The 27,484-nt window shown below is 47.8% G+C and overlaps 1 protein-coding gene across 2 annotated transcripts in view; it reads right to left on the reverse strand.

Annotated features, from left to right (window-relative positions):
- Positions 1–27,484, reverse strand: part of ASIC2 (acid sensing ion channel subunit 2) — a 1,089,542-nt gene that overhangs the window by 52,774 nt on the left and 1,009,284 nt on the right. For both annotated transcript variants that reach the window (XM_012809736.2, XM_003797192.1), the window contains exon 3: positions 21,438–21,565. In XM_012809736.2, the coding sequence (XP_012665190.1) occupies positions 21,438–21,565 (128 nt within the window). The remainder of the gene's footprint in view (positions 1–21,437; positions 21,566–27,484) is intronic.

Raw genomic sequence — 27,484 nt, forward strand, 5'->3', positions numbered from 1 at the left:
GGGATTGGGGGTGCCCAGCCTTGTGCTAGGTTTGGGCTGGAGGTGAAGGACGTCCTCATGGGCCATTGGAAGAGATAAGACACATAAATATTGAAAAATTTAGGCTTAAAACTCAGTGCCATTGAACCAGGATCAGAAAAGCAAAATTTTGCAGGGCCTGCCTCTCCTATCTCCGTTGCCTTCACTTTACAGATGAACAAACTGAAGACCCAGAGAGGAAAAGTGACTTTGGCAAGGCCACCCACCACTGGGGCTCTGCTGTTAGTCCAGGATAAAGTAAGTTAAGGCAGGCTTTGGAGGTCGTAAGCCACCTGCAAGTCTGGAACCATGGCTTTGAGTTTTGAAGAACAATCATTCATTTGCAAACATTTTCTACCTGTTTCCTGGGGCCAGTCTTCTGTTGGGCACCAGGGTTGTAAAGATGAGGGGTTAGAATGTGCCTTCAAGGTGCCCCTGGTATAGTGTGCGGACAGAGATGTAAAGAGGTAGAGAGTACAGGGTGGCAAGTGCTATCTTGGCAATAGGTGGCAGCCTGGGCCACCTGGGAGGTAAACTGGTGGCTGTGAAGTGATGAATGAGTTATCAAATAGGCCTAGAGGAAGGACATTAAGGCAGCCCGGGCAACGGCATGGGCATAAGCCCAGAATCTTAAGTGAGCATGGCTCTCTAGGGGACTGACAAGACATTTATAACGACTGAAATATAGTTCTTCAGCATAAAAGATGGGGCCAACTTATGGCCGGGCCAGGCCTGGGCAAGGGTTGGAAGGTGTCAGAGAAGGATGATGAGAGTCCAGGAGTAAAGAGAACATCTGTACAGGATAGCTCAAGTTCAGGAAAAGACCTCTGTGGGCATCTGAGGAGGCTTCTTGGAAGAGGGGACATTTGAGCTGAGCATGGAAAGAAGTGTTGGATTTGTACATAAGGAGCTAGAGGAGATGGAATTCTGAAAAGCAGAACAGAGCAGGCAAGATTCAGAGCCAGGAACCCACGGGGCACAGCGAGTGCTCCATTTGGCAGAGCGTCGACGACGGCATCAAGTATGAGCCTGGATAACAGGAGGCCTTAAACTTTGGTGTCAAGAAACCATACTTTATTCTTTAGACAAGGAACGCTGAGGGTTCCTGAGTGAGGGTGGGTCAGGCTTAGGGATGCCCATGATGTCTGATTTTCCAGAATGCCTCAGTTTCCCCAAATATATCTGGAACTGTCCCATCAGGGCAGGGAGAAGCAGACTCATTACTAAGATAAAGAGGAAGAGAAATGAACTCTCGAGTTTCATGGTTAACTAGGGGATGGAGGTGGGCCAAGGTGAGGCCAACGGTACCTTCATTTCATGCCTTGGCTGTTGGGAGTAACTTTAATGCTTCATCAAGCAGCCCTCTCTCAGGACTTTGCAACCTTTGCCCAATAGCCTGGGCTCTAAACAAAGGGATAATTAATTAGGGGGATCTGCTGCCCCGGAGGGGGCCCTGGAGACAGAGGGCTCCTGTGCAAGGCCCTGTCTCTAACCTATAGGGAGCTGGCACCTAGGGTCATGAAGCAAAGACCCTTGTTTAGACAACCCAGGGTCAAAGGCAGGGTTAAGGCTGGTAAGTGAGATCCCTATGTGGGCTTGTGGGTGATGGGACTAGGGGATAACCTGGAATTTCAAGAGGGTTGAAGGCTGCAGGGTGGTGGGCAGCCACTGACAACCATTTCAGTTTTAGGATTGAAGGTCCCACTTCCCAGGAGACTCCTCAGTTCTAGGCAAATCAGGATGTCTGGTCCTTTCAGTGGCAGCTCCCGGAAGCTATAGAAGGTGATGGTGAATTTAAGCAGTTGCAGCTCAAGGTCAAGCCCTAAATTGGTGAATTTATTAGTATAAAGTTATTAATAATTATCTTATACCACCCTTTTATATCTATGGAATCTGTGCCGTATCAACCTCTCTCATTCCTAATATCGGTAACTTGTGTTTTTTCTCTTTTCTGATGAATCTGGTTAGAGGTTTATCACTTTTGCTAATTTTAAAAAAACATCTTTTGGCCTCATGATTTTCCTCTATAGTTTTTCAATTTATTTTATTGATTTCCACTGCAGTCACTATTTCACTTCTTGTGCTTACTTTTGATTTAGTTTGCTCTTCTTTTTTAAGTTTCTTAATTTGGAAGCCGAGGTCATTGATTTGAGACTTTTCTGCTTTTCCTAATACAGGTGTTTAATTCTGTAAACTTCTTTCTTGGTGCGGGGCTAGTCGCATCCCACAGACTTTCATATGATAGGTTTTCATTTTTATCCACTTCAAAATACTTTCTAATTTCCCTTTTGATTTCTTTTCTCACCCATGGATTATTTAGAAGTGGGTTATTTTGCTTCTAAATATTTGGGTTTTTTTTTTCTCCAGGTCTCTTTCTGTTATGGATTTCTAATTTAATTTCATTATGATCACAGAACACACTCAGTATGACTTGCATCCTTTTAACTTTATCGAAGGCCCAGAATATGGTCTATTTTGATAAATGTTCTGTGTGCATTTGAAAAGAATGTGTGTTTTGCCTTTGTTGCATGGAGTGCTGTATAAATGTCCATTAGGTCAAACTGGTTCACAGTGTTGTTCGAATCTTCTATATCTTTGCTGGTTTTCTATCTACTGGTTCTATCAATTATTGAGAGAGGGGTTTTGATGTCTCCAGCCATAACTGTGGATTTGTCTATTTGTCTTTGTGGTTCTGTCGGTTTTTCCTTTGTGTGTTTTCAGGCTCTGTTATTAGGTGCATAAACATTTAGGACTATTACATGCTCTTGATGAATTAACGTTTTTTATCATTATGAAATGATCTTTTTATTTCTGGTGATATTATCTGCTCTGCGATCTACTTTGTTTTGCCTTTTCAACTTTCTTTTGATTAATGTAAGTATGGTATATGTTTCCATCCTTTAACTATTTACATCTTTATTTATTTTTTTCGAGACAGAGTCTCACTCTGTTGCCCAGGCTAGAGTGCCATGGCATCAGCCTAGCTCACAGAAACTTCAAACTCCTGGGTTTAAGTGATCCTCCTGCCTCAGCCTCCCGAGTAGCTGGGACTACAGGTGCCCACTACAATGCCCGGCTAGTTTTTTTATTTTTAGTAGAGATGGGGTCTTGCTCTTGCTCAGGCTGATCTTGAACTCCTGGGCTCGAGCAACCCCCCCCACCTCAGTCTCTCAGAGTGCTAGGATTACAGGCACTGCACCAAGCCTATATCTTTATATTTAAAAAATACTTTGGGAGGGTGACCAACACATAGCTTAGATGTAGGGGTGGGGAACCTGTGGCTTTGGGGTCACATGTGGCCTGCTAGATCCTCGAGTGAGGCCTTTTGCCTGAATCCAAATTTTACAGAACAAATCCTTCTATTCGAAGGGGTACAGCAGAGAAAGATGAAGATTTTCTTACCTTCTTTGGCCTTTAAAAAAGAACAGTCTTGAAATCAGAAGGCAGCAGTCTCCCCACCTCCAAACCTTTGCATTAAATGTGATGAGTGATGTGTTAGATTTAAGTCCATGATCTTGTTATCTATGTGTTCATGTGATGTTATATATGTGTTTCTGGTCCCATTTGTTCTTTGTTTCTTTGCCTCATTTTCTGCCTTCTATTAGAATAAATGAAGGGAAAGCATTGTTGAGCTAAAATTGGGCTTTTTTTTGTTGGGTTATAAACTGAAAATGTTTGTTTTGCCGTTGTAGTGATTGCTGTAGAGTTGACGGAATAAATCCTTAACTCATCACAGTCTACCCTCAAGTGATATTAGGGTATTGCATGGAAGGTGTGAGAACTTGGCCGTGGTATACTTTCCTTTCTCCCCTCTCGGCCTTTCTGTCATTGCTGGCATTCATCTTACTTATACGTACGTTATAAACTTTATAACGCACTGTTATTTACTAGGGAGTCAATTATCTTTTGAGTAAATTTAAATAATTAGAAGACATGTTAGGTATTCACCATTGCAATTGCAATTTCTGGTGTTCTTTGGTCCTGTGGCCTGGATCCATATTTCCATCTGATGTCATTTTCCTTTTACTTGAAGGAAAATCTCTTGGAGTACAAATGCTGAAGGATGGAGCTGCTCAATATTCAGCTTGTATTTGTCTGAAAAAGCCTTATTTTGCTTACTTTTTAAAAGAAACTTTCCCTAGGTATAGATTTCTAGGTTGACAGCGAAACTTTCCCTAGGTATAGATTTCTAGGTTGACAGTTTTTGATTTTACTACTTTACCAATGTTACTCTACTGTCTGCTCTCCTGCACTTTTTCTGATGAGAAGTTTTGTCATCCATATCCTTATTCCTCTGCCTCTTGTAGGTTATTTTTCTCCAGATGCTTTTAAGATTTTTTATCACTTTTTCTTACCATTGATTTTGAGCAAACTATTTTTGGTATAGTTTACTTCATGCTTCTTGGGCTTGGGGTCATTAGAGCTTTTCAGACATGTGAGTACATAGTTTTCATCAAATTTGGAAAGAATTTGGCCATTTTTTTCTCAAAATTTCTTTTTTTTTTCCTGTCTTCCTACCTGCCTCTTCCCACATCTTCCAAGACTCCAAATACACGTCAGGACACATGAAGTTATCTCATGCCTACTTGATATGCTTCATCTTAAATTTTTTCTCTCTGTATTTCATTTCTATTTCCTCAAGTTAATTAATCTTTTTCTCTGTTCACATTTAATTGACTCTAATCCCATGCAGTGTATTTTTCATTGAAGACATTATAGTTTTTAATCTTTAGAAGTTACATTTGGGTGTTTTACAAAATACATTCCCCGTCCATACTTTGAACTCAAGGGATTTAGCTGTAATTGTTTTAATGTCCTTGTTGGCTGTTTGTAACATATGTTAGTTCTGGGTTATGTTTGATTGATTGATCGCTCACTTCATTACAGATCAGATTTTCTACTTCTTTGCATGCCTGGTAATGTTTGATTGGATGGCAAACATTGTGAATTTTATTATGTTGTGTGTTGGATTTCTTCATATTCTTGTAAATATTCTCGAGCTTTGGTCTGGGACACATTTAAGTTACTTGGAAATAGTTTGATCCTTTTGGTTTTTGCTTTAATCTAGGGAGAATTATTTGCCATAACTAATGCAAGACCCCTGTGGATACTTTACCCAATGTCCCATGAATTACGGGGGTTTCCAGTTTGACTAGCAGGAACAAGGCATTATTCCCAGTTCTGTACAAGTGCTGGGCACTGTCTTCCTCTAACTCTGTCAGGTTGTTCTTCCTATGGTTTTTGGCAATTTTCTACATGCTTATTACCATCGGGAATCTGCTGAACCCCCAGGGAAGACCCTCTACAGACCTCTGGAGTTCTTCCTCAGAGGAGTCCTCTCCTCTCTGCGACTCTGTCCTGTGAACTCCACCTGCCTTGATCTTTCTGGACTCTTAGCTCTGTGTCTTCAGCTCAGGGAGTTATCAGCCTCTGCCCAGAGCTGCATGGGGATCTCTCATGGATGGGGGTCTCTCAGGGATGTAAGCTGGAGCTGCATGGGGGTCTCTCAGGGATGTAAGCTGGAGCAATCCTGAGGCTCATCTTTTCTTGTTTCCCATCTCTCTGGGGTTAGCCTCTTTTAGTTATCTAATAGTCCGTGTCTTGATAATTGTTTTTCATCTATTTTGTTTTTGTTGTTTGAGGTGAGAGGGTGAATCCACAGTCTATACCTACACCTTGGCTAGAAGCAGAAGTTAGAGACTCCACTGCCTCCCTGGTGCAAGCCACCTCCACACCAGGCTGCCTTTAATACTGGGATAAGTGTCATTCAGAAGCAGGTTTGAGTCAGACGTGTCTGCTTCTACTGTGTGTTGGTGCCACTCCATCCAGAAAAGAGGGGTGCAGCTACTTCACAACTTGCAGGACTCGCATCGCTTTGCCAAATCTGCTTCCCTCAACAGCCAAGTGGGCTACCCCCATTAGGTCTTTTTACCCATTTGACAGGGAGAGAGTTCGAGGCCTAAAGAGGGATAGTTGACCTGCCCGTGGCTTCCTAGACAGTGAGTGGGAGTCAGGACTGTAACCAGGGCTTCTAGTCTCAACTCTGGGGCTGGCCTGGCTGCCTGCTCTCTCCTGCACAGCAAGGCAGCATCTGGGGGCTTGGCTTTCATTCCTGATCTGTGAGGACACATTCATTTCCCCACTGGGAAGAGGATGAACAATCCACTCCCCTGCCAGAAAATACACGGGAAAGAGATGTAAAATGAATGCCACCCCAGGTGGGCCTCGGTGCGGCCTGCATGTGTGGCATGCAGGGTGGGTACAAGCCTGTGTTTTTTGACTGTTAACATGATGTGTGGACAAAATATGAGTATATTTCCTTGGAAAATTTCAACAGTGACTCATTCTCATTTCTAGTAGGATTCATTGAATAATGAGGATGCCTGGGGGAGGGAATAGCCAGGAGTCAAGTCAGGGCACACTTAATGGCAATGGCGGCTACTTCTCAGGAGACAGGTTGCTGTCACAAAGCAATTTCTTGAGAGCTTGTAAAATAACACAGCAGCCGTCACATTTGAAGAGGAGCTGGTCTGAGAAAGGGATGCGTGGCTCTGAAACGAATTTTCTTTTATCAAGGGTCTCATTTCCTCTCGGTTACCAGAGAATTACCAAGAGTTCTGTCCACATGGAGTGGTTAGAAGGCTCTGGTCCCTTTGGTGGCCTGTGAGCTCAGAAGCAGCATGGGGTGGCACAGAGAGCACAGGCTGTGGAAGCTGAAAGGTCTGGATGTGGATTGCACCTCTTCACTACCGAGCCTTTGTCTTCCCATCTGTAAGATGGGCACAGGGAAGTCTGTGTTGTAAGCAGGTCATGATGGGGCGGTCTAGAGAAAGAAGCAGGTGCATGGTGCTTACTCATTGCCAACATCACACCGGTGGTCCTGAGACACTAGAATATGGAATCAGTTAAAAAGGAGAAAGCAACAGTGAAGTCCAATGATGAACTAACTGGACCAGAGAAGATCGTGGCAACCTGCCCCACCCAGAGGCTGGAGAGGGTCCAGCCTCTACTAGGCTTTGGGTTAGGGCAGTGGTTCTCAACCTTCCTAATCCTGCGGCCCTTTAATACAGTTCCTGTGGGTTGTGACTTACAGGTTGAGAACTGCTGGGTTAGGGGAGATTCTGAGGAGGTGAAAAACACCTGTGAGCTGTATTAGGAGGCCCGACAGCAGAGGGAGAGGGGAGAGGACCCTGCATACATGGAGTAAGAAAAGAAAGCCACAGAGAGCAGGTCCTGGCTTCCCAGGTCTGGTACCAGCAGGTGCATGCTGTTTGCTTTCCAGCAAGCTCTCCCAGCCTCACTAACCCTTGGCTGGAGTCAGCCTTGAGCTCTCTGCAATTTGTGCTCCCAACAGCCCTAATAAGGCAGAAACAACCAGTGGTATGTACAGACAGAAAACTGCAAGGAAAGATTCCAAATCTTTTTTTTTTTTTGAGATAGGAGCCTCAAGCTGTCCCCCTGGGTAGAGTGCTGTGGCATCTCAGCTCACAGCAACCTCCAACTCCTGGGCTCAAGTGAGTCTCCTGCCTCTGCCTCCCAAGTAGCTGGGACCACAGGCGCCCGCCACAATGCCCGGCTATTTTTTGGTTGCAGCCGTCATTGTTGTTTGGCGGGCCCAGGCTGGATTCGAACTCGCCACCTTGGGTGTACGTGGCTGGTGCCTTAGCCACTTGAGCCACAGGCGCCGAGCCAAAGATTCCAAATCTTAACTGTTACTTCTTCTAAGTAGGGGTGCTATGGGTTAGTTTTGGCCTATTTTTCTATTCTGCTCCCTGCTCTGGAATTTCTACAATATGTATATATTAAGATCTTCAAGGAAGAACAAAATGAAAGCAGGACCCACCAGGCTGGGGCTGTCATGGCTCCTTTGTCCTGCGCGTGCCCACCCTTTAGAAGGGGCTGTGCCTTTGCTGGTCGCAGGTTCGTGTGGCTCCCCTCCCCTTTCCCCAGGCCTTCTGGTTAATTTCTACTTTCCATTTGCTGAGCTGACCTTCCTGACACTGGGGGTTTCTTACAGCACCTGCCCAGGGGGAGACTTCTGGGTCCTATGTCCAGGTTCCTGGGTCTCTTAGATCCTCAGAGCAGAGCACCCTCAGGGCACCTGAAGGCAGTGCCGTTAAATGGTTAGAGATGACAAGGCTTTGGTGTCACACTGGTCCTAATTCCAGGTTGTGCCACTTTCTAGCCATGTGTCCTTGTGTAAGTTTGATAAAACTCTCTGTGCTGTAGGTTTATTTTCTGAGAAATGGTTTCCAGTCATTTCTACCAGATTTGATGTGAGAGGCACTTCTGAGATAATGGATGAGAGGCATTTAGAAAGGTGCTGCACTCCATGGAAAATAGTTGCAAGGAATTGTACCACTTGTGATGTCCACTCCACTGCAGAGACCCCTCTGAGAGGTGGGGCAGCCCTGCTGGTCCTCCTTCCAGCTGAGGTGCTGAGCACGTCTAAGCCCAGGCTCCTTCTTGGTTCCGGCATCAGTAAACTTCAGGAAGGGGGTGGGACTGTCTCCCCATCACCCTGAGGGTTACAGAAGCAGCTGCCCCAGATGGGGCTGGTTTCCTGCTTGACCTCAGGGCAGCCTGACCACCCCACCCAAGTGGCGCACCCTTCCTGCTCCTGCTGCTGGTGCCCATCAGGCCAGTGGGTGGCGAATTGGGGCTCAGCTCAGTTCAATTCAGCACAGACTGTCTGAGCCTCTACTGGACCTGATTACTGAGACAGAGGCTTGGCAGGGATGGGAGTGAGTCTCAGTCCCAGAGACAGACACAGAGTGAGCCAAAGGCCTGGAAGTGTGGGACCTATAGTGGGGCAGGGACATGTGATTTCCTAAAACTGAGAGGACATGCCAGTGAGGCAGCCCAGAAACTGATGGCTTCGAGTTGGAGGGAAAAAGTGTGACTTTAGAAGCTAAGGAATGGTTAAGGACGGTTGTCAATCTACTCCAACCTACTCAACTCAAGCCAACCCAACTGAATCTCATCCAACCCACTGGATGAATTAACTCCAGCCCACGTGGCCAGTGGGCTGGCAGGGGGACTGACACTACTAGAACTTATGAATCCTTCAATAGTTTTAGGAACTGTGGTCTCTTGCTGCCGGGGGACTTTTCCTTTATTAAACTAACTTCAAAAACAGACAAAAATCTAGGTCCATACCATAAAACCTTTTAGTAAATAGCTGCATCATGTACACCCTTAAAAATTGCATGGTTAGTATGCGAAAACACTAATTCATTCTTGTTATAAATATTCCAGGGATCTAGAAACAGTGGAAGATTGTCCTGCTCACTCTCTTCTGTTCCTTTCCTCTTGGTATGATCTGCACCTTTCTAGAATTTTCCTGGGTGCTATATGCATATATGTGCATATATAAATACGTGTATATAGTTCAGTGTGTGGCAAATGGGATCACATTACATGCATTGTTCTGCAACTTGTTTTATCCGCATACATATAAGTCTTGGGAAACTTACTGGGTGGACCTCTAAATCTCTCCTTACCCAGTTTAACGTTGCAGGGGGTGGAGGTGATAAAAACACATATGCATTTGCCCTCCTGAATTTAATTATTCTTCCATTGATGAACATTTAAGCTGTTTCTAAATTTCTGCTCATACAAGCGGTGCTGCAGAACTGGACCAGAGAAGATCCTGGCAACTTGCCCCACTCAGAGCAGGTCCAGCCTCTACTGGGCTTTGGGATAGGGCAGTGGTTCTCAACCTTCCTAATGCCGCGACCCTTTAGTACAGTCCTGTGTGTTCCACAGGTTGAGAACCACTGGGTTAGGGGAGGTTCTGAGAAGGTGAAAACCACCTGTGAGCTGTATTAGGAAGGGTGCAGAAAAGATCTTCATCCATGCCTCTTGGTGTACACGTTTATGTATTTCTTTAGGGCAGATTCCAAGAAGTGAAACTGCTAGGATGAGGGGAATGCTTGCTTTTTAAATTTTAATAGATCCTGCCAAATCCCCACACATCACCCCAACCCAGAGGCTCCAGTTTACACTTCCCTCAACAGCGTTCTCATCTGCCCTCTCCTAGAGATGGCTGGTTTCTCTGTTGGAGTCCAGCTCCCCTTCCACTCATCTGCACTCTCCTTGGTTTCCCTACAGACCTTGGCCCAATGCCATTTTCCTGTCCTCTGCCACCCAAACGCGTCAAGGCCCCATTTTAAGGACTCTGAGCCCTATTACAAAACATACAGCAGATCAATGAGGGAGTGACGACTCATTTCAGAATGATTTGTTTTTTCCTCCACAAGAGGTTCAACTGCAGGGTTTAGAGCAATCAATGAACCGATATTGATGAGGCCTGCCATTTATTCATTCAGTGACTTGCAACGATAGCCTTGTGCCGCGTGCCACGGAACCCTTGCCTTCAAAGGGCATTCTCTCAGTGGATGGAGCAAGACAGGAGAATAACTTGTGTTATTACGTTAATTGATATTAATAGCCAGTTGGCTGATGTAAACATTTTAAATGGAGAGAGAGAGGGAATGACAGAGAGAGAGAAAGAGCGAGAGTGAGGGCGAGAGAGAGAGAGAAAGAAAGAGAGAGAGAGAGAGAAAGAGAGACATCTCAGTGAGAAACCAGAGGTGTTTTGGGGATAGAGCAGCCTAGCAGACAAGCGCTAAGATTTGCCAGCCTACAGAGAATGATTACTGGGGCTGTCACAACATAAACAAATGCAGAGGCCTCTCCAGCTCTGATGGCTGGGCAACAGTTGTTTTCAAGCGTGAAGGAGGAGGGAAGAACAGGAAAGGGAGGTCTTTTTCAGGCACCCCCTTCTCTTGCCCTTGCCAAGGGAGGGTGACGGTCAGTTAGGGCTGTACATATTCATTCATTACGGTTGATGTTTCCAAAAGATTTTTTTTGTGTGTGATTATTTAACCTTTAAGGAAAAGATAACACAGTGTTTAGCCTATGTATCTAAGTGTCCTCTACAGGCTTTTTTTCCTCTGTTACGAAAAATGTCAGAAACCAAGGCCACACTGTTCAGAGTTCAGACAGAGAGACGCTCATGGATCAAAAGATAATGTGGTCCTGGGCAGCATGACCCAACCAAAGAATGTTCTGATTTATTAACTTGTCTCCTGAGTAAGATAAAGTGGGTGAGTCAATGGACATCAGACCTCCTTTCCTCTGCCTGGGTCTAAGGCGGAAATAAGCCATTGAGAGATAAGCAACCTCCTTCTGAAGTCAGAGCCAGGGCAGACAGGGCGCAGGAGAAGCCGGTTTCCCCGATAGATGCTAGTGAGGGTGGGCACCGCTAAAGGTCTAGCCTTGCTCCCAGGCTGCCATGTCAGCTACTAGCATTTCTAGCTTACATTCCCCCCCATATATTTAACAAAAGGGCTTTTAAAAAAATCCTAAGACTGCTTAAATTCAGTTCTACTACATCTGAAGGCTAAGCAGAACTTAAATGGACTGTAAATTATTGAAGTTAGCCCTCAGAGATCATTGAACAATATTCCATCTAAGAATTAGAAACTCTAACTCTTTCCCTTAAGAAGTATCCTGGAGGTACGTTACACAAACAGATAAAACTCTTAATCCATGATGGACTGATTGATGGATTGACCGCTGCCTCTCCTGCTTGCCTGTGAGCTCCGAGAAAAACCAGGCCAGGCTTGGTCACTGTTGTGTCCCCCTGCCTGGCACTTAGTAAATACTCAATAAATGAGTGAGTCACAGATTGGGCAGGAAGGAGGCTTGAGGCCTGTGTATGGGGCAGCACGTAGATGAGAGGGGGGTGTGTTGGCGGATGGTGGGATTTAACCACTGGGAAAGGTGATAGCTGGAGCCAGATGGTGGATGTTGGACTCTGTGTTATGGGCTGGGAAAGGCATTAATAGGCACCAGGCAGGGCCTGACACGATAAAGCCCCCTGCTGTGCATTCATTCATTCATTCATTCATTCCATTTATCAAGCATCTTCTCTATGCAAGGCACTGCCTGTAATAGATATAAAGAACAGAAATAAAACAGAATCACATCCTCAAAGAGTTCCCACACTGGTAGGACAGAGAGAGCTAAGTAAACAGATGGTTCTAACGTATACATTTCATGCTAGAGATTCCCACGGCATACTCTCGGATGGTATTCTGGAGGAGGTACATCTGAGCTGACTCTTGAAGGAAGGACATGTGGAGTTAGGTGAGGAAAGGGTGGGAAGGGTGTTGCTGGCAGAGGGAGAGGCAGGCGAGGGTGAGATGCTCAGGAGTATCGCGCTGAGGTCTGACATCGCCGTGTGTGCAGTGGGAGGGTGGGGGGAGTGAGGTGCTGCTGAAGAGGGAGGTGGAGCCAGACCAGGAAGGGAGATGCTCAGAAGTGTATTTTAGAATGATCCTGTTGGCGCAGAGAATGGACCGGAGAGGGAAATGCCGACGGCAGGGAGCCCGGTAAGCTATTCTTACCCAGGCAAGGACTCATAAAGACCTGAATTAAAGTAGTGTCTGGGATGGGGGATAATGACAGCTAGCATTTACTGGGCACTCCAAGCATGCCAAGAACTGTTCTGTGGGTATCACACGTATTAACTTGGTGCTCCAGCTACCCTCTGAGGTAGGCACTGCCATCAGCTCCATTTTACAGATGGGGAGAAGGAGGCACCAGGTCCCACATCTAACTAATGTGGATTTGCACTCAAGCCATTCACAGAGTCAGGGAATCTAGGGGGAGCAGCAACTTCGGGGTGCAGCTGTGGCGATGGGAAGGGGTTGAATTAATTTAGGCTGTTGATTTGAGATGCCCATGGGACTCTAGCGCCTCCACCGTTAGGCCTGGAGCTTGGCAAAGAAGCGTGGGCAGTCGGGGAGCCGGGGGTAGGGAGAGGACAAACACAGCACCCTGGGCAACAGCAGAGAAGGGTTGGCAGGGGACCAATTGCTTATGAAGGAGGCCACGGCAGAGAGGCAGAGAGGTGAGAGGAAGCCAGTGGGAGTGGAGAGGAGGGAGTGTCTCAGGGAGGGCGTGGTGGACAGTGGACATGCTACAGAGAAACGGGGTGGGGAAAAGACAGGGGTGTCCTTGTCAACAGAGGTTGGGTTTAGTCACAGAGATGTCATGGGCAACGTGGACAAAGAAAAGTTTCAGTGGAGTACTGGAGTTGGGCTGGGAAGAGAAGGGAGGTGAGGAAGTAGAACAGAACAGTCCCCTTATCTACGGGGTATGCATTCCAAGACCTCCAGTGGGTCCCTGAAACTGGGAGGAACACTGAACCCTGCACACACTATGTTTCTTACGGTGCATACACACCTATGATAAAGTTTAATTTATAAACTAGGCACAGTACGAGATTAACAATGATAACTAAGAATAATTATAACACTACGCCAGCATCGCTGATCTTGCCCTCTGGGGCCATTATGAAGTAAAATACAGGACATGGAACCCAGCGCTGCATTACCAAGATAGCCCATTCCATCCCGTCAGCTGGTAAGTGACTAACAGACAGGTGGTGTGTGCCACGTGCATAGGCTGGACAAAGGGACAATTCGCATCCCCTGGCTGGGGTGGTGTGAGACTTCATCATGCTCCTTAGAATGGTATGCAATTTAAAACTTCAGAATTCTTTCTTTCTGGCATTTTCTATTTAATATTTTTGGGTCATAGTTGACTGTGGGTAACTGAAATTATGGAAGGTGAAACGGCAGATGTTGAGGGGACGATACCATAGAGAGAACCCTTTGGTGACTCTGTTACAAAGTCAAGGGAATGGAGAGGCTGCAAGGCAGAGGCAGAGAGTAAAGAATGTTTTTATCTCCTGCTAAGACCTGAACATGTTTTTGCATGATTAGTTTTTGGATTCCCCCAACAGTGCTGGGCACAATCCCTAGCTCATCCTAGCCAATTGGCAATTCAGTTAAGACCCCTTCTCATCTCGTTTATTCCCCTTCACTCGTTTATTTAATGCTCCCCAAATTCCAGAGTTCTGTCCCGACTCTCTATTCTGTTCACTCGCTCTCATCTACACACACCCCTTTCATGAGCTTTGTTTTTGATTAGAGTGTCTAAGTTTGCAACCAGAAAACTCCTCCCCTGCCGTCAGTTTCCACCTTGAGAGAATCAAGTTCATGTCCAGGGAACAAAATGGTGACAACCTGACTCTTACCATAAACATCTGGGGATCTGAAGCCACTTTGGTGGCTGAGGCAACACGTGGTTAAACAGCTGAGCTAGTAGATGTTTAAATGATTCTTGTTTTCAGGCTATTCATGGGAAGCAGTGTACCCGGTTGATGCTGAAGGGAATGGCCACACAGCAGCTGTCTCACCCTGGTGCCTCGATGGGGTGGAAACTGGCATATTTATGCAGTTCCAACTTTGGCCATTTGGAATTCACCAAAGGCATGCATATAAATTCTCTCCTCTGTCTTGAAAAAAAAAAAAAAACAACTGGGCAGGCCTCCATTTCTAATGGGGCCTGTAAAGCACAGATATTAAGGACCACGGATCTGGCTGTCAGATTGACAAATGAGTCTTCTCTTCTGAGAGGCACTTAGGAAGCTGTGTTTGGAAGCTTGAGTGGAGGTGTGAAAGGCAGGAGGTGGGCATCTCACCCAATGGCTGGGCCTTTTTATTTGGGGGTGGAGTGGGGGATACTGCTTCTGGCCATGAGCCATGGCAAGATTCCCTCTAAATGGTGGAAATGTGGCCAACTTAGGCCAAAGACAAAGGCTTATGTTTCTGTAGGAGCCAACGGGACCCAGACAACTTACCAAAGACCTAACCAGGCCTGGTAGGACCTAAGCATTTGTGTTTGCCTTTATCATACCCTCAAACAGGCTAGTGGGGCCGCTGTTAGATGCAAGACTCGAATGTTTGATGCATGACTACAAGACCTTCTCTCCGGGCACTTTAGACACAGCTCAGGTGAGCTACCAAGGTAGAGTCCAGATCGTGGAGTGGAAACCCTGCTCATCCCTGATAGTTACAAGCTTGTGGATAAAGGTGTTCTTGATGAGAATGGGATGCCACTGGGCAGTGACTTCCAACCCTGGTTCCCCAAGGCATTTCTGAGACCATCAAATAGAAACCCAGGGCCATCTTTTCCAGAGAATTTCCTGAACAATGGGGCTGGTGAACAACTGATTCACTCCTGGGTCCACAAGAAGAACAAGCAAAGTGATCGAACAAATATTTGATGAGGACATGAATGACATTAGGAAAACAATATTTGCCCCCAGGCCCTTTGAGGAAGGGTGAGAGATGATGAAAGCTTCTGATATCACGTTATGATCGGGAGGGCCACCAGGACTAGCAATCACTTTAAATTAGGGGCCGAGAGTCTGATTGGTGATGTCAACATAGAAGGCAGTTTGGTGTTGTGTTCTGACCACACAGACTCCCCAGCTTTACACTTTCACTGATGTCCATTCACTCATTTATTTAATGCTCCCCACATTCCAGAGTTCTGTCCCCATTCTCTATTCTGTTCATCCGCTCTCATCTATACACACCCCTTTCATGAGCTTCGTTTTTGATTAGAGTGTCTAAGTTTGCAACCTGAAATGATACGGGTATCATCACCTGTCACAGCCTAGCTTCCCAGCCTCAGGGAGAAGGAGGGCCCTCAAGGCAGATTTTAATGGCCGTGTTGACAGAGGTGAGTGGGGAGAGATGAGGGAGGAACTAGCAGATAGCACTGGGCAGGCCATTCATGCTTTCCACAACTGTTATCTAGAGCTCATCTACAGGCAAGGCACTCAGAATCTGAAAGACACAATCCTTGCCCTTGGGGAGCTCCCAGTCTGCAGATAAGGGAGATGAAGGCTGATGAAGGCTGAAGCAGGACCAGTGATCCCCAAGGGGAAGTGAGCTTGCAAGGTGAATGTCATATCTCTTAGGAATGTGACCAAAATCCCGACTGCCTTCTCTGCGCGCTCCAAGGCAGGGACCAGGTCTTTCTTACCTTCATTTTCCCAGCACATTTGGTGCACAAGGGGCACTCACTGAAGGAATAAATGAAGGTACAAAGTATTGTATGGAGCTGGTAATTATTCCTTAGAGGGGAGCAGGATGGGACAGGGAAGCCATGATCTTCGAGTAGGATCTGGAGGCATAAATAGGCTTTCACCAGGTAGATAGGGCCAGGAATGGTGCAGAGGGAACAGAGGGTGCGGGCCCAGAGGCGACGGCAGGAGCATGGGGTGCATAGTGGAAGGTGCCCACTACCAGCAGCAGCTGGGCTGGGAAGAGCCTCAGGAGATGTTCTAAGGGAGTTAGATGGTTGAAGATTCCTACCGGCCCTGGAAGCCCAGGCATGTAAGGGTTTTAGCTGGTTAGAGCTGTGAACACTGTGTGTGTGGGCTGAGGAAAGGGCACTGCCACGGAGGTGGCCAGGGGCTCTTTCCTAGAGGTTTAGAGCTGCTGTCCACCCCAGGTCCCACCTCTTACCAGAGCAGGGGAGGGTGTTTAGCTCACATCCTTGTCACCATTTACCTCCAAGCCACAGCATGAAGGAGGGAATCACAGCCGGCAGAGCAAGAAGTGAGTGCAGAATTGCTGTCGGCCAAACTTCTGGGTAATCTCTTTGCCCTTGAGTGAGCACAGGCAGGGACTCCCAGGCTCTGAAAGCTGGAGGCCTTTTGAGGTCATCTGATTGATTCCTGTCATTCCACAGATGGCAAAATCAAGGCATGGGGTTGGGGGAGCAACCTGCCCAAAGCCCCACGACCCAGCAGGGCTAGGATCTTGGGCACCTGGGCTGTCGGGTGGGTTCACTCTGCCCAGCATTGAGCATCCTTGTTTTGGGCTTATGGCAGGAAAAGAAAATGCCCACCAGCCAGTCCCTCCCTGGATTGGAGCCCAGTGCACTCTCTCCAGAGTTTCCCTGAGTTACAACTGTGCAGTGTGGCAGAGCAGAAAGAACCTGAGCTTGAGAGTCTGATGGATTTGGGCTAAGAGCCCAGCCCTGCTGCTCTCCCAGCAATGCAGCCCTGAGCACGTTACTTAAGCATGCGGTTTTGTCATCTGGAAAGGGGAGATAACAGTACCTCCCTTGCAGGGTTGTTGTGAGGGACTGAATGAGATAATGTACTGTAATGCCTGGCAGAGAGTGTGCGCTCCCCCAGTCCTAACTGTTGTTATTCTTCTACCCCTTCCAGGGTTCTGCTCGTATTTCTGTTTCCAGTGTGTTCTCCTGCTGCCTGCCTCTGGTGGTCCTGGGATTGTGCTCAGCAACTGAGCCGGACAGGGGGGCATTTCTCACGCTGTCCGGGAAGGCAGGGACATACCTAGGCTTAATCGTGTTCGGAGCAAATGGGGATTAAAAAATAGCAATCTGTTGTCTCTGTTATGGCTCAAGATTGTATTCTTTTGGATTACAAAATAAAATTAAAAGAAACTGAAAGGTGTGTGTTGTGTAATGATGCATGGGTGGGGTAATTTTTACCATGCCAAAGGACTTTCCCCCTTGCAAAAATATTCACAACAGGGTTCCTTTAAGTTACCAGTTCCTCTTAGGGGTCAATTTGCCTGAGTGGGATTCACACCAACCTTCCAGAAAAGAGTTTTCTTTTCCTTGTTGCCCCTGGCCTTCCTGCAAGACTCTCTTGAACTTTGGAGCAGAAGCAGCAAAATCCTGGATTAAGGGCGATGCAGGTGCCGCCATAGTTCATTGATGTGCCACAGACTGTGAGACGCAGCCTGGTTTTATGGGCCACCAAAAGGAAAGATACTGTCCACTGTAATTGTTAAGACTAGTTTGACCATAAAACAAATCCTGATTTCCGCCATGTTACAATGTGGAAACAAATGCCTCTAACAATCAGAGAAATTCTGTCTTTGAGGACCATGTCAACAGGGTAGGTTAGCATCCTGGCAGGATAAGAACGTACAAATGGGGAACGATTACCAAATTACACCTAATACACCTGGCTTATCATTATTTTTTTCCTTTGTTAAAGAAACCCCTAATCTCTGCAGAGACGGGGTCTGTATCTCCACCGCCTCACTCATAGTAGGTGTTCAACAAATATCGCTGAATGAATAACTAGAACAAACCCCCATTATAAAAGACACGAAAAGCCCAGGAAAGAAAATAAATCATTCATAATTCCCCCGCTGTGGGTATTTGGCTTCTTTCCTTCAAGTCTTATTTCCTATGAATATGCTCTTTTATATTACATGTAAACATAACGTATTATTAGATTTCGCTCTGGGATGTGTTTTTGTACTTTTCTATTAATATAAATGAAATGATGAAATGAGATGATGCGGAAATGCTTTGAAGACTGTAAAACGTTTAACAAATATCTTATTAGTTGTAATAATCATGAAAATACGCATATGAATGGGGCTGATTTTCTGAGACTATACTTCAAAGCAAACAACAAATTTGCCCTCTGAAGCTGGGAAAAGATTCTATTTTCTCATCCTCCTCACCACGGGGAGTCCTTCTGTTTCATACAGGGAAGAGAAAGAGGGACTTAAGGCTACTTAGAAGTCATCAGCTCCAATGGGGTGGGGGATGGGGAGTAAGCACATTCTCAGGCAGATGAAACACAGCAGCCCCCAGAACACTTCCTCCTCTCCAGCCTTTGCTGGGGGCCGGGGGAGAAGTTACACTCTGGGTTTCAAGGAATGCTGTTTGCTCACTCTGCACGCTGTACCATGTACATTTAGCAGGAACTCCTAAAAGAACTGGGAAAGATTGAACTGAATAGACAAAAACCCCAGAAAAAGTAGCCAGGAAAATCTCCACTGGGGTAATGAACTGTGTTCTGTTTAGTCTTTTGTGTCTGTACATCCTTTCTCTCTGGAGGATCATGGGGACCAAGTCTAGGTTGAGAAGACCTGTACTCGTAGACCTCAACCTTCTCGGGCATCCTCTCTCATTCCCCTCTTTTGAGACCCCAAATAGTGGATCCTGTCCCTACTGACTCAGCTCTTGGGAATTTGTAAACTTAACTTCCTAGAATTTGGAAATTTCCAAGTTCTGTGAAATCCTGTAGTTCTGTAGGGGCTGGAATAGCATCTCCTGCTTGATTAAATCTGGCCAATAAGAAGGGTACCTGTCGGGTGGAACTTTTTGGCTGTCAATAAAAAGGGAAAGACCAAGCCAATTGGGGAGCGCGGCCATTTGGAATTCTTCTATGCCGTAAGCTCCAGGCTGGTGAATAAAGCCCTTCCTCTTATGAACGTGGGGTTTGGGTGCTCTTTTTCTCCATTGGACCTCATCTTCCTGCAACATTTATGCCACACAGATGTCAACACAAGTAAATAAATTCATGACAGTGGCAGCAGGTACATTTAACAAAGTCAGGTTTGCCTTGGACAACCAGTTAAAAATGTACTTTTAGACAGTCAAGAATTTGTATGCACATTTGTTAGTTTAATCTGTGCCTGGTTCTTTGAAGGGATGTGAGTTTGTTCACTCAACAAAAAGGAGTGCTGAAAAGTGTTCTCTTTATGAACAAACTCCTGCCGGGCTCCAGGGAGCCCTCTCATTGACTAGGTCTGAACATTGGCTTCTGAAGACTTGAACGAACACTAACCTAGTTTCTAACAGCTCCGAGCGGTGTCCCCAGGATGAATCCAGCCCCACTTAAAGGGCCTGCCTAAGAATACTCAAGGCTGCCAAAAGAATTTACTATTTGTTCTAGCAAACACTAGAAACTAAGGCCCTTGCTGCTCAGTCTCTGGGGAGGGCAGAGCCTAACTTCACCAAGTCTGCAAACCCACATGGGTTTCACAGGGACCGACCCCCACTCTCCTGCTGGGTTTTGTAATTTTCCACTTTCCCCGACTCTGCTCAGGCCCTTGCCATTCCTCCCTCCCCTCCTTCATTCTCCCTTTAAGATACAGGTCCCCTCTATACAAATCAGATTGGGTTCAGTTCACGCTGGGCCCCCTTCTCCGATGAGATAGCACATTACTGCTTAAAATCTGCTCTTACCATATCAACCTGTGTCTGGCTTTGTTTGCCTTTGATGGTCCTCAAGAACCCACCTAGGCTAACAGCTCCAGGCTCACTGAGGCTGCCTGTCCCTTGGCTCACCATTACAGGGTAATCCATGTTCTTACTCTTCCTGATTCTCAAATCCTTAGCCTTAAACTTGTCCCCTACTTTCTGCCTCATGCCCTTCGTATTTGTCCTCAAGGATGCATTTTTCTGGTTGTACCATGTGGTTCCCACCTTGCACACCCTTGGGCACCCATTTCTGCACGTATCACCTGTCTCAGTCTCTGGGAGCCCTTAGAGGCCAGGCTAGCCTCCTTGCCTCCTCCCACCCTGGCCCCTGTCTCAGAGCTTCCATTCCACCTCCAATGTGCTGCTGTGAAGGTTGACCTTGGCCCTTGGCCTTCACCCACTGCCCAGGCGTTGTGTACAGCTCATAGTTTATGAGACCTACACCGCTTTCCAAGAGGGTCAAAAGTATAGCTCATTTATAGATGTAAAAGCAGTTTTTAATGCAGGCTATTGCTTTACAATATGACTAAACAGCTGCAGTCATGACTAGATGAAAGATGACATTTGAATTAGATTTTAAAAACAAACTGAGCTCTTAAGGTATGCGCATACTTCTTTCCTTATATGCCATCACCGTGCTCCCAGTTCTCCCCTGCTCATGCCCCGGAGCTGGATGCCTCCACCACTCTGCCCAAAGCCTCCTCCAGCAAATTGCCTTGGATGGTCTGGTTTAGGATTCCCTCCCAGTCATAGCCTCTTGAGCTTTTATTCTAGACAAACCAGACACCAAGTATCCAGGAGATAAGAGAAAGAAACGGTGTCCATGTCTCTCTGCAGTCCTGCTTTGAGACTCCCTCCCTACTGAGAGTTTGCAAAGGCCTCCCTTCTGAGATGTAAGACCGACTTTGACGTGAGGCTGTGCCTGTTTCCCTCCACCAGCTGACGGAGTCTATGCAGCAGCCCTGGCTGGATGGGGTCCCCTTCCCAGGGCTACATCAGAGAGAGAAGGCAGGAGCCCGAGCGTGAAAGTTCACACCACTTAAACCCTGTGACAGGAGAGGGATGCCTTCAGCCCTTTTGTCTTTGTAGGCTGCTTTGAATTGTATTAACACAATGATGAAACAAATCAAACTTGGGTTAGCAGTTTCCCTCAGCATCTTCTGCCCCCCTCCAAAAACCCCATTTAAAAAAATCAACTTGCAAAGTCTACTGTGATAGAATGTTCTGGAAAAGAAAACCCTTCAACCAATTCAGTGAAAAGGAAAATAAGCTGGGCTTCCTCATTCAGTTTGCTTGGTCCAATTTCAGGAGGTGTGATGAATGGCGTTAGTCAACATCTCTCTCTCATTTCAGCGTGAAGCCCTTGACCAAGCTCAGCCCTGTCCTAACCTCCTGGGTGGATTCAGAGCCTGCCAAGAGTGGGGATGCCATTTCTCCTCCTTTTCCCTCTGCAGGTGGCTGGGGTACTCTGAGGACCCCCAATCTAGGGAGCCCAGGGAACTTACCCTCTGCTCTTGCGTGGCCACGAAGGTCTGGAACCCCGGAGCCACCCCAAAGCCCAGCTCTTGGATGAAAGGTGGCTCAGACTGACTGTGGATCTGAACTTTCACTCCTGCTTCAAACGTCGTTTCCTCTGAAAGAACAAAGGTGGACAGAGCCGCGGGTCAGTAACAACAGATGGTCATGGAGTCTGGGGATTGAAAAGCTCAAAGAGATGCTAAAAAGGCTGTCTGGTAGGCAGAATCGAGGTCCCCAAAGATGCCTATGTCCTCATCCCTGGAAACTGTGAAGACATTATCTTCTACAGCAAGAGAGACATTGAGATAGGATTAAGATGTGGTTTTGAGACAGAGAGACTGCCATGGACTATGCTTGTGGGCCCAGTGTAATCACAGGGTCCCAGTAAGAGATGGGAAGGAACATCAGGGTCAGAGAGAGAATGGAAAAATGCTCTGCTGCTGGCTTGGGAGATGCAGAGCTTCTAGAAGCTGGAAAGGGCAGGGGAATGGGTTTTTCCCTGGGGGCTCCAAAAGGAACACAGCCCTGCCAACAACAAAAATCAAATCAAATCAGTGGAGGCTGGCGAAACTCACTCTGGATTCCTGACCTCCAGAATTTTAAGATAATGAATTTGTGTTGTTTTTAGCCACTAAATTTGTGGTCATCTGTTGCGGCAGCTGTGAGAAACTATAATAATTCAGGTCAGATAGGCCAACTCCTTGCCTCAGTTACCAAATCTATAGAATGGGATAATGAAGTCAGTCAAGCTCCTTTCTTTCTTTTTTTTATTCTTTGCATTTATTTCTTTTTATTTTTATTAAATCATAGCTGTGTACATTAATGTAGTCATAGGGTACAGTGTGCTGGTTTTATATACAATTTGAAGTATTTTCATCAAATTGGTTAACATACGCTCCTTTATTTCATTGACTAACTTTTCTGCTGGGCCATGAGCTGAAGGGAAAGATATCAAGAAGCAGAAAACACGGTGACACGATGATGCAGTGGTGGCAATGAAAGTGCAGGGCTTGCTTGTCTGCCAGCGTGCCCACCCCTTGGAGCTGCAGGAGGTGGGTGACTGGGGGAGAAGCTTCTCCGCATTTGTCCTTTGGCAGGAGAAGTGGCCCTTGGCAGCAGGAGGTGGCAGCTGGCTTGCAACGGGTGGAGAACCCATTTAGGGGATTGTATCAGCCCACAGTGGGTCTCCTTTTCTGTCTCACACTCTCCGAACAGCCCTCAGAATCAGCTTTCAAAGTGCAAACCTGCATAACTCTCCCCCTTGCTCATAAGCCCGCTCTGTGCCAGCCTTGCTCTGGGCATCCTTCTGCTTCAAGGCACTATGTGGTCGAGGCCTCCAAGGCTGCCTGAGTTGGGTGTCACCGGCCCCTGTTCTGCACAGATGTCTCCTGCCTGGAACGTCTTTCTACGCCATCCACCTGACCATCTCTTCTGCATTTTCATTTCCACTGTCGCATCTTCATGTTTTCTGTCTCTTGATAGCCTCCCGTTCAGCTCATGGCCCAGCAGAAAAGTTAGTCAATGAAAGTTAGTCACTAAGATGAGCCCTCTAATGTAACCCAGAGCCACTCTTCTGGCTCTACTGTATCGCCCACACCTGCCTGCTGAAGCCTCTGCCACACCACGTGTGCTGATCCTTTATCTGACCATCCTTCCACCAGGCTGGAACATCCTGAGGCCAAGGTCGAGGCCAGTGGTTCTGCACCTCCCTAATGCCATGATGTATTTTCACTGTTACAAAGAGGTCGCAACCCACAGGTTGAGAACTGCTGGTCTAGGCTTTCTCTCTGGATCTCAGAGGTCCTGCATAGGGCCAGGCATACAGCAGGCACTCAGCGGACGGCTATTGAACGAGTGGATGGGAGATGTGTGAGTCAAACTTCCCTCGCTTCTTAATGGGCAAGGCCAATCTGCAGTCCAAACCAAGGAACGTTCTCAAAGAAGAGAATGGAGAGTGGATGATCAATGCAGGAGTGAAAGACAGAGGAGAGGGGAAAATGGGGTTGGGGGTCAGGGAAGAAAGGAGGGAGGATGTGTCAGCACTGGGGCTGTGGTTTGGGGAGGGTTTGGGGACACACTGAAGCTGGCACAGCAGAGGAAGGCTCAGAGGGAAGGGCTGGGGCTAGCCACGGGAATGGGCATGACCCATGGAAGGCCTGGGGGCTTTAAGCCAAGGCAGGGGGCCAGAGCTGGGTTAGAATTCCAAGGCCAAGGGGTACATGGTAAGAAAGGTCTGGTCAGCAGACAACCAGGAGGAAGGACAGGCAGGCCTTTCATAGTCTAGAGGAGTCGAATGGCTGCCACGGGGTTTCAGGAAAAGAGACCCTTGGCCAGGAATCCTTTCAGATATGGCTGACGGTGCAGGGGAGATCTCTATCCCCTTCCTCCAGCACAATCCATTGTTCTGCAATTCCTTCACCTAGATTGCCCTGTCCCAACTCCAGCCCATATGTCCCTGTATGCCTGTGGTTTGTGTTAATGTCTCCCTCGATGGTGAATTCCTTAAGAGACGAGAGATGGCGTCTTACTCATTCCAGGGCCCCAGTGCCTGGCCTGGTGCCTGCCCCACAGGTAAAGCCCTCAGAAAGGCTTTTAGATCAGGGAGGACTTCAGGGGAGGGAGGACTGCATGCTTTCTGAAGTCTGCCTGGGCAGAGGGCCAGGAGCCTGGGGAGCAGGGGGGAGGAGGGAGCCCAGGTGACCCTGGAGTTGTGGGATGCTTGTCTGGAGGAACTGAGATGCAAGCGCCTTCAGTGAGCTGTGGGAGGGAGCAGGAGAGATGCCAGAGCTTGTTTTCCAGGGCCAGTTGAAGGTGTGTGCTTACTACACACACAGCCCAGCCGAAGAAGCCTTGTAGCCAGCGAGCCCTGCTGAAGAAGCCTTACAGCCAGCGAGCCCCACTCAAAGGAGAGGACCTGTGGCCAGAGGAGGGAAGTGAGGAAGGAAACCTTCCCTCAGAAAGGCCACCAGGGCTGGGAGAGACAGTCCTGGCTGCCGCCCTTACTGAGAACTACCCAAGGCTAACCTGGCTGGGTTAGGATTTGGAAGAGGGGCTAGTTTATTTCTGAAGCTACAGGTTTTTTTTTTTTTTTTTTAAATATACAAACATCCTACAACCGGATGGACACGAGGGAGAGAGGGGATGGCTACGGCTTCTGCTCTCTTTGGGACAGCACTGCCCAGAGGTGCTTTCGGGAAGATGAGAATGTTCTGTTGCCTGTGCTGTCCCCTGTGGAGGGCTGTGCAAGGCGACTTGTATGACTGAGGAACTGAATTTTTCATTTTATTTAATTTCAATGAATTGCAGCTTAAATTTAAATAGTCACATGTGGCCAGCGGCCACCTTACTGAACAGTGCCGTTTCAGAACCCACGTCTATGAGCAGTCCCTCTCCAAGCTGTGGGGTGATAAGGACCCTGCTGTCCTTCCTCCCTGAGCCGGTGCTCCGGAGGGTCCCCTGTGCGTGGGTGCTGGGTGATCGGGGCAGGGTTCTGGGCAGCAGAATGGTGCATGTTCACGATCGGACCACAGTGGCAGTCCCAGATGTCCCTCTCAATGTCCCCTGCTGCCCCCCCCCGCCCCCCCAAGCTTCCACAAGGCCTTATCCCACATCTCTGGATGTATTTGTGCCTCTTCCTCACCAGAACTTCCCTGCGTCTCTGCGGGTTACCGTCCAGCCTGTAGCAGCCGCAGCTCCTGTCTCTGGCCTCTCACCTGCCCTCACTCTCCACTTGCCTGGGCCTGGTGTGAACACCCACCGTGAGAGCTGAAGCTACTGCACACAGACCGGTAGAGCCAAGGGGACATCAGACCCTCTACCTCAGAAGGGCTCAGGTCAGAGGGCATGTAGGTCACCTAGAGAGCTTGGGTACCACTTCTTAGCATCCACACCTAGAAAGTCTGATTCAGTCACTTCAGGTTAGAGCCTGGGAATCTGCGTTTCCAGGCACTCTGCTCTGGCTTATCTGAGGTCAGCCACATTTGGGAAAATGAGTCCAGGGAAGGGAAGCAACTCGCCCAGGCTCATGTAGTGAGTCAGGAGCTGTGCAGGGGTGAGGAGCCAGTTTCCTCGGTTCTGATTCGGGACTCCAATAAGATGTGACCAAGTGCCTTAGTTCATAGGTCTGGGGTTCTGAATGGAGGCCGAGGAGAGGGAGTTTTCATTATCATATCCCTTAAAGCCCCTGGACAGTGGCTTACAGAGCTCAGTACATGTTGAATGGAGCAAACGAGTGTGTCTGCTGTTCCCTGCCCTCTGGCCAGCTGAGATCTGCCCACATCCTTGTGGATACTGAGGAATACCAGCACCGCATGACCCAGGAGGCCTCTCCTACTGATAGGCAGATGGGAGTTCACACACAACAACAGCAATAGCAGCAACAACAGTGGGAGATTGCTCATGTCGTTTGTGGTCCCAGCGCAAGATGAAAATGCAGGACTCCTTAAAAAATTATTGTTAACCAGCAAATTAGTTAAAAAATCTGTAGAAATCAACATTCTTCTTAGAAAATAAAAGAATTTCCAGATGGTGGTCGCAGAGCACTCAACCACGTGTATTGTTGCCTCTCTGAGCGCCCGGCCCTGTGTGATGCCCCGGTAATAACCCGCATCGGCGCTGGACAGAATTGTTCACATCCAGATATCCCTCTCATCACCGAATAATTCATCACTGAGTTCCTTCAAAGAGTGCAGGCTGTTAATGTAGAGAAGGATTTGTTTACACATCGTGAGTGCCAGGATTTGCGGCCCCAGAGAGCAAGCGAGCGAGCGAGCAGAGGGGAATGGAGACTGGTACATACACTGTGCTGGGAGCCCTTGTTAATTGGGACCAAGCTGAAACTCAGACAGCTCAACATGAAAGAAGATGCCAAATCCAGGCGACTGGGGTAACGCAGAGTCCAACCTGCAGAAGCCAGACTCTCCCAGCACTTCTCAGGAGCATGGCCAGGGCTGGCACATGGTGGGATCTACCTGGCGGGGGGTGCCTTTTCTGTGGGTGCAGAAAGGAGCTGGGAGCTCTGCGGGAGGAGGCAGGAGAGAGGGGCAGAATGCGTCGTGCACAGGGGCCGTACATCACAATGAAAGAAGCTTAAATCTTTAATCTTTGCAAATTACGGGAAACACACCAAGGAAATAAATGCTGGAGAAAAGTGGGAAGAAAAGTGTCTCTGAAAAGCTGGGGAATTTTCTAGGCTCAGACAGGGGATGTGCTGATGTGAAGCTATCTTGTTTTGGAAAACATGACTTTACAGCAGGGGCTGGGTGAGGGGACCCTAACTGCCCAGATGGCCTGAGAGGAGAGGGTGGGAGGGCAGCCAGCCATGTGGGGGTGTCTCGTGGTCCAGCAAGGGCCCTGTGCAGGGAGCTTCTCGCTGTGCTCCTACCCTCGTGCTCCCCCACTCCGTTCCCACCCTGGGACTTTGAGCTGCAGAGACTGTACTGAGGGGCTCCTTGCCCTCTGGCTTCTGGTTGGGATCAGGCAGTGGTGGGCCCAGGTGAGAAGCTGGAAGGAGAGAGGAGAGTCAGGCTGGAGCGTGCACTCTCTCCACTCTCCTTGCCGGGGCACTGTGGTCTAGCTGCATGTCCCTTTGGAAGGCCACAGTTCTGTGTGGGTGGGGGAGTTGGGGAGCAGCTCTTCCTACCACTCTCTCCTTGGGTCCAGACACCAGCCCCTTTGTCCTTCCCTTAGGGGTGGTTGTGGTTCTCCTCGCTCCCAGCCTGAGGGCATCACACTACTCCACTCTTGCTTTCCTAAATCTTGCCCACACCTTTGTGAACAGTTCTTGAGTAATCTCGTCTTCTAGCACCCAGTTAGAGGGTGCTGTTGGTTCCTGATAGGTGGACCTCCCATGGGCTCTCACTTACCTGCTGAGAGACAGCAGGAACCCCCTCTGTGGCCCCATTCAGGGAAGAACAGCCATGATGTTTGAGTACTCTGAGGGATGGAGACCTCATTCCCTTCAGGGGAAACTCATGGTTTTCAAAGAGTATCCTTATATGGGCTGAAAACTGCCCGCTTGTAGATTTCACCCTGC

Source organism: Otolemur garnettii, unplaced genomic scaffold (assembly GCF_000181295.1).
Source record: "Otolemur garnettii isolate 467f Iridium unplaced genomic scaffold, OtoGar3 scaffold00112, whole genome shotgun sequence".
NCBI classification, from domain to species: domain Eukaryota; kingdom Metazoa; phylum Chordata; class Mammalia; order Primates; family Galagidae; genus Otolemur; species Otolemur garnettii.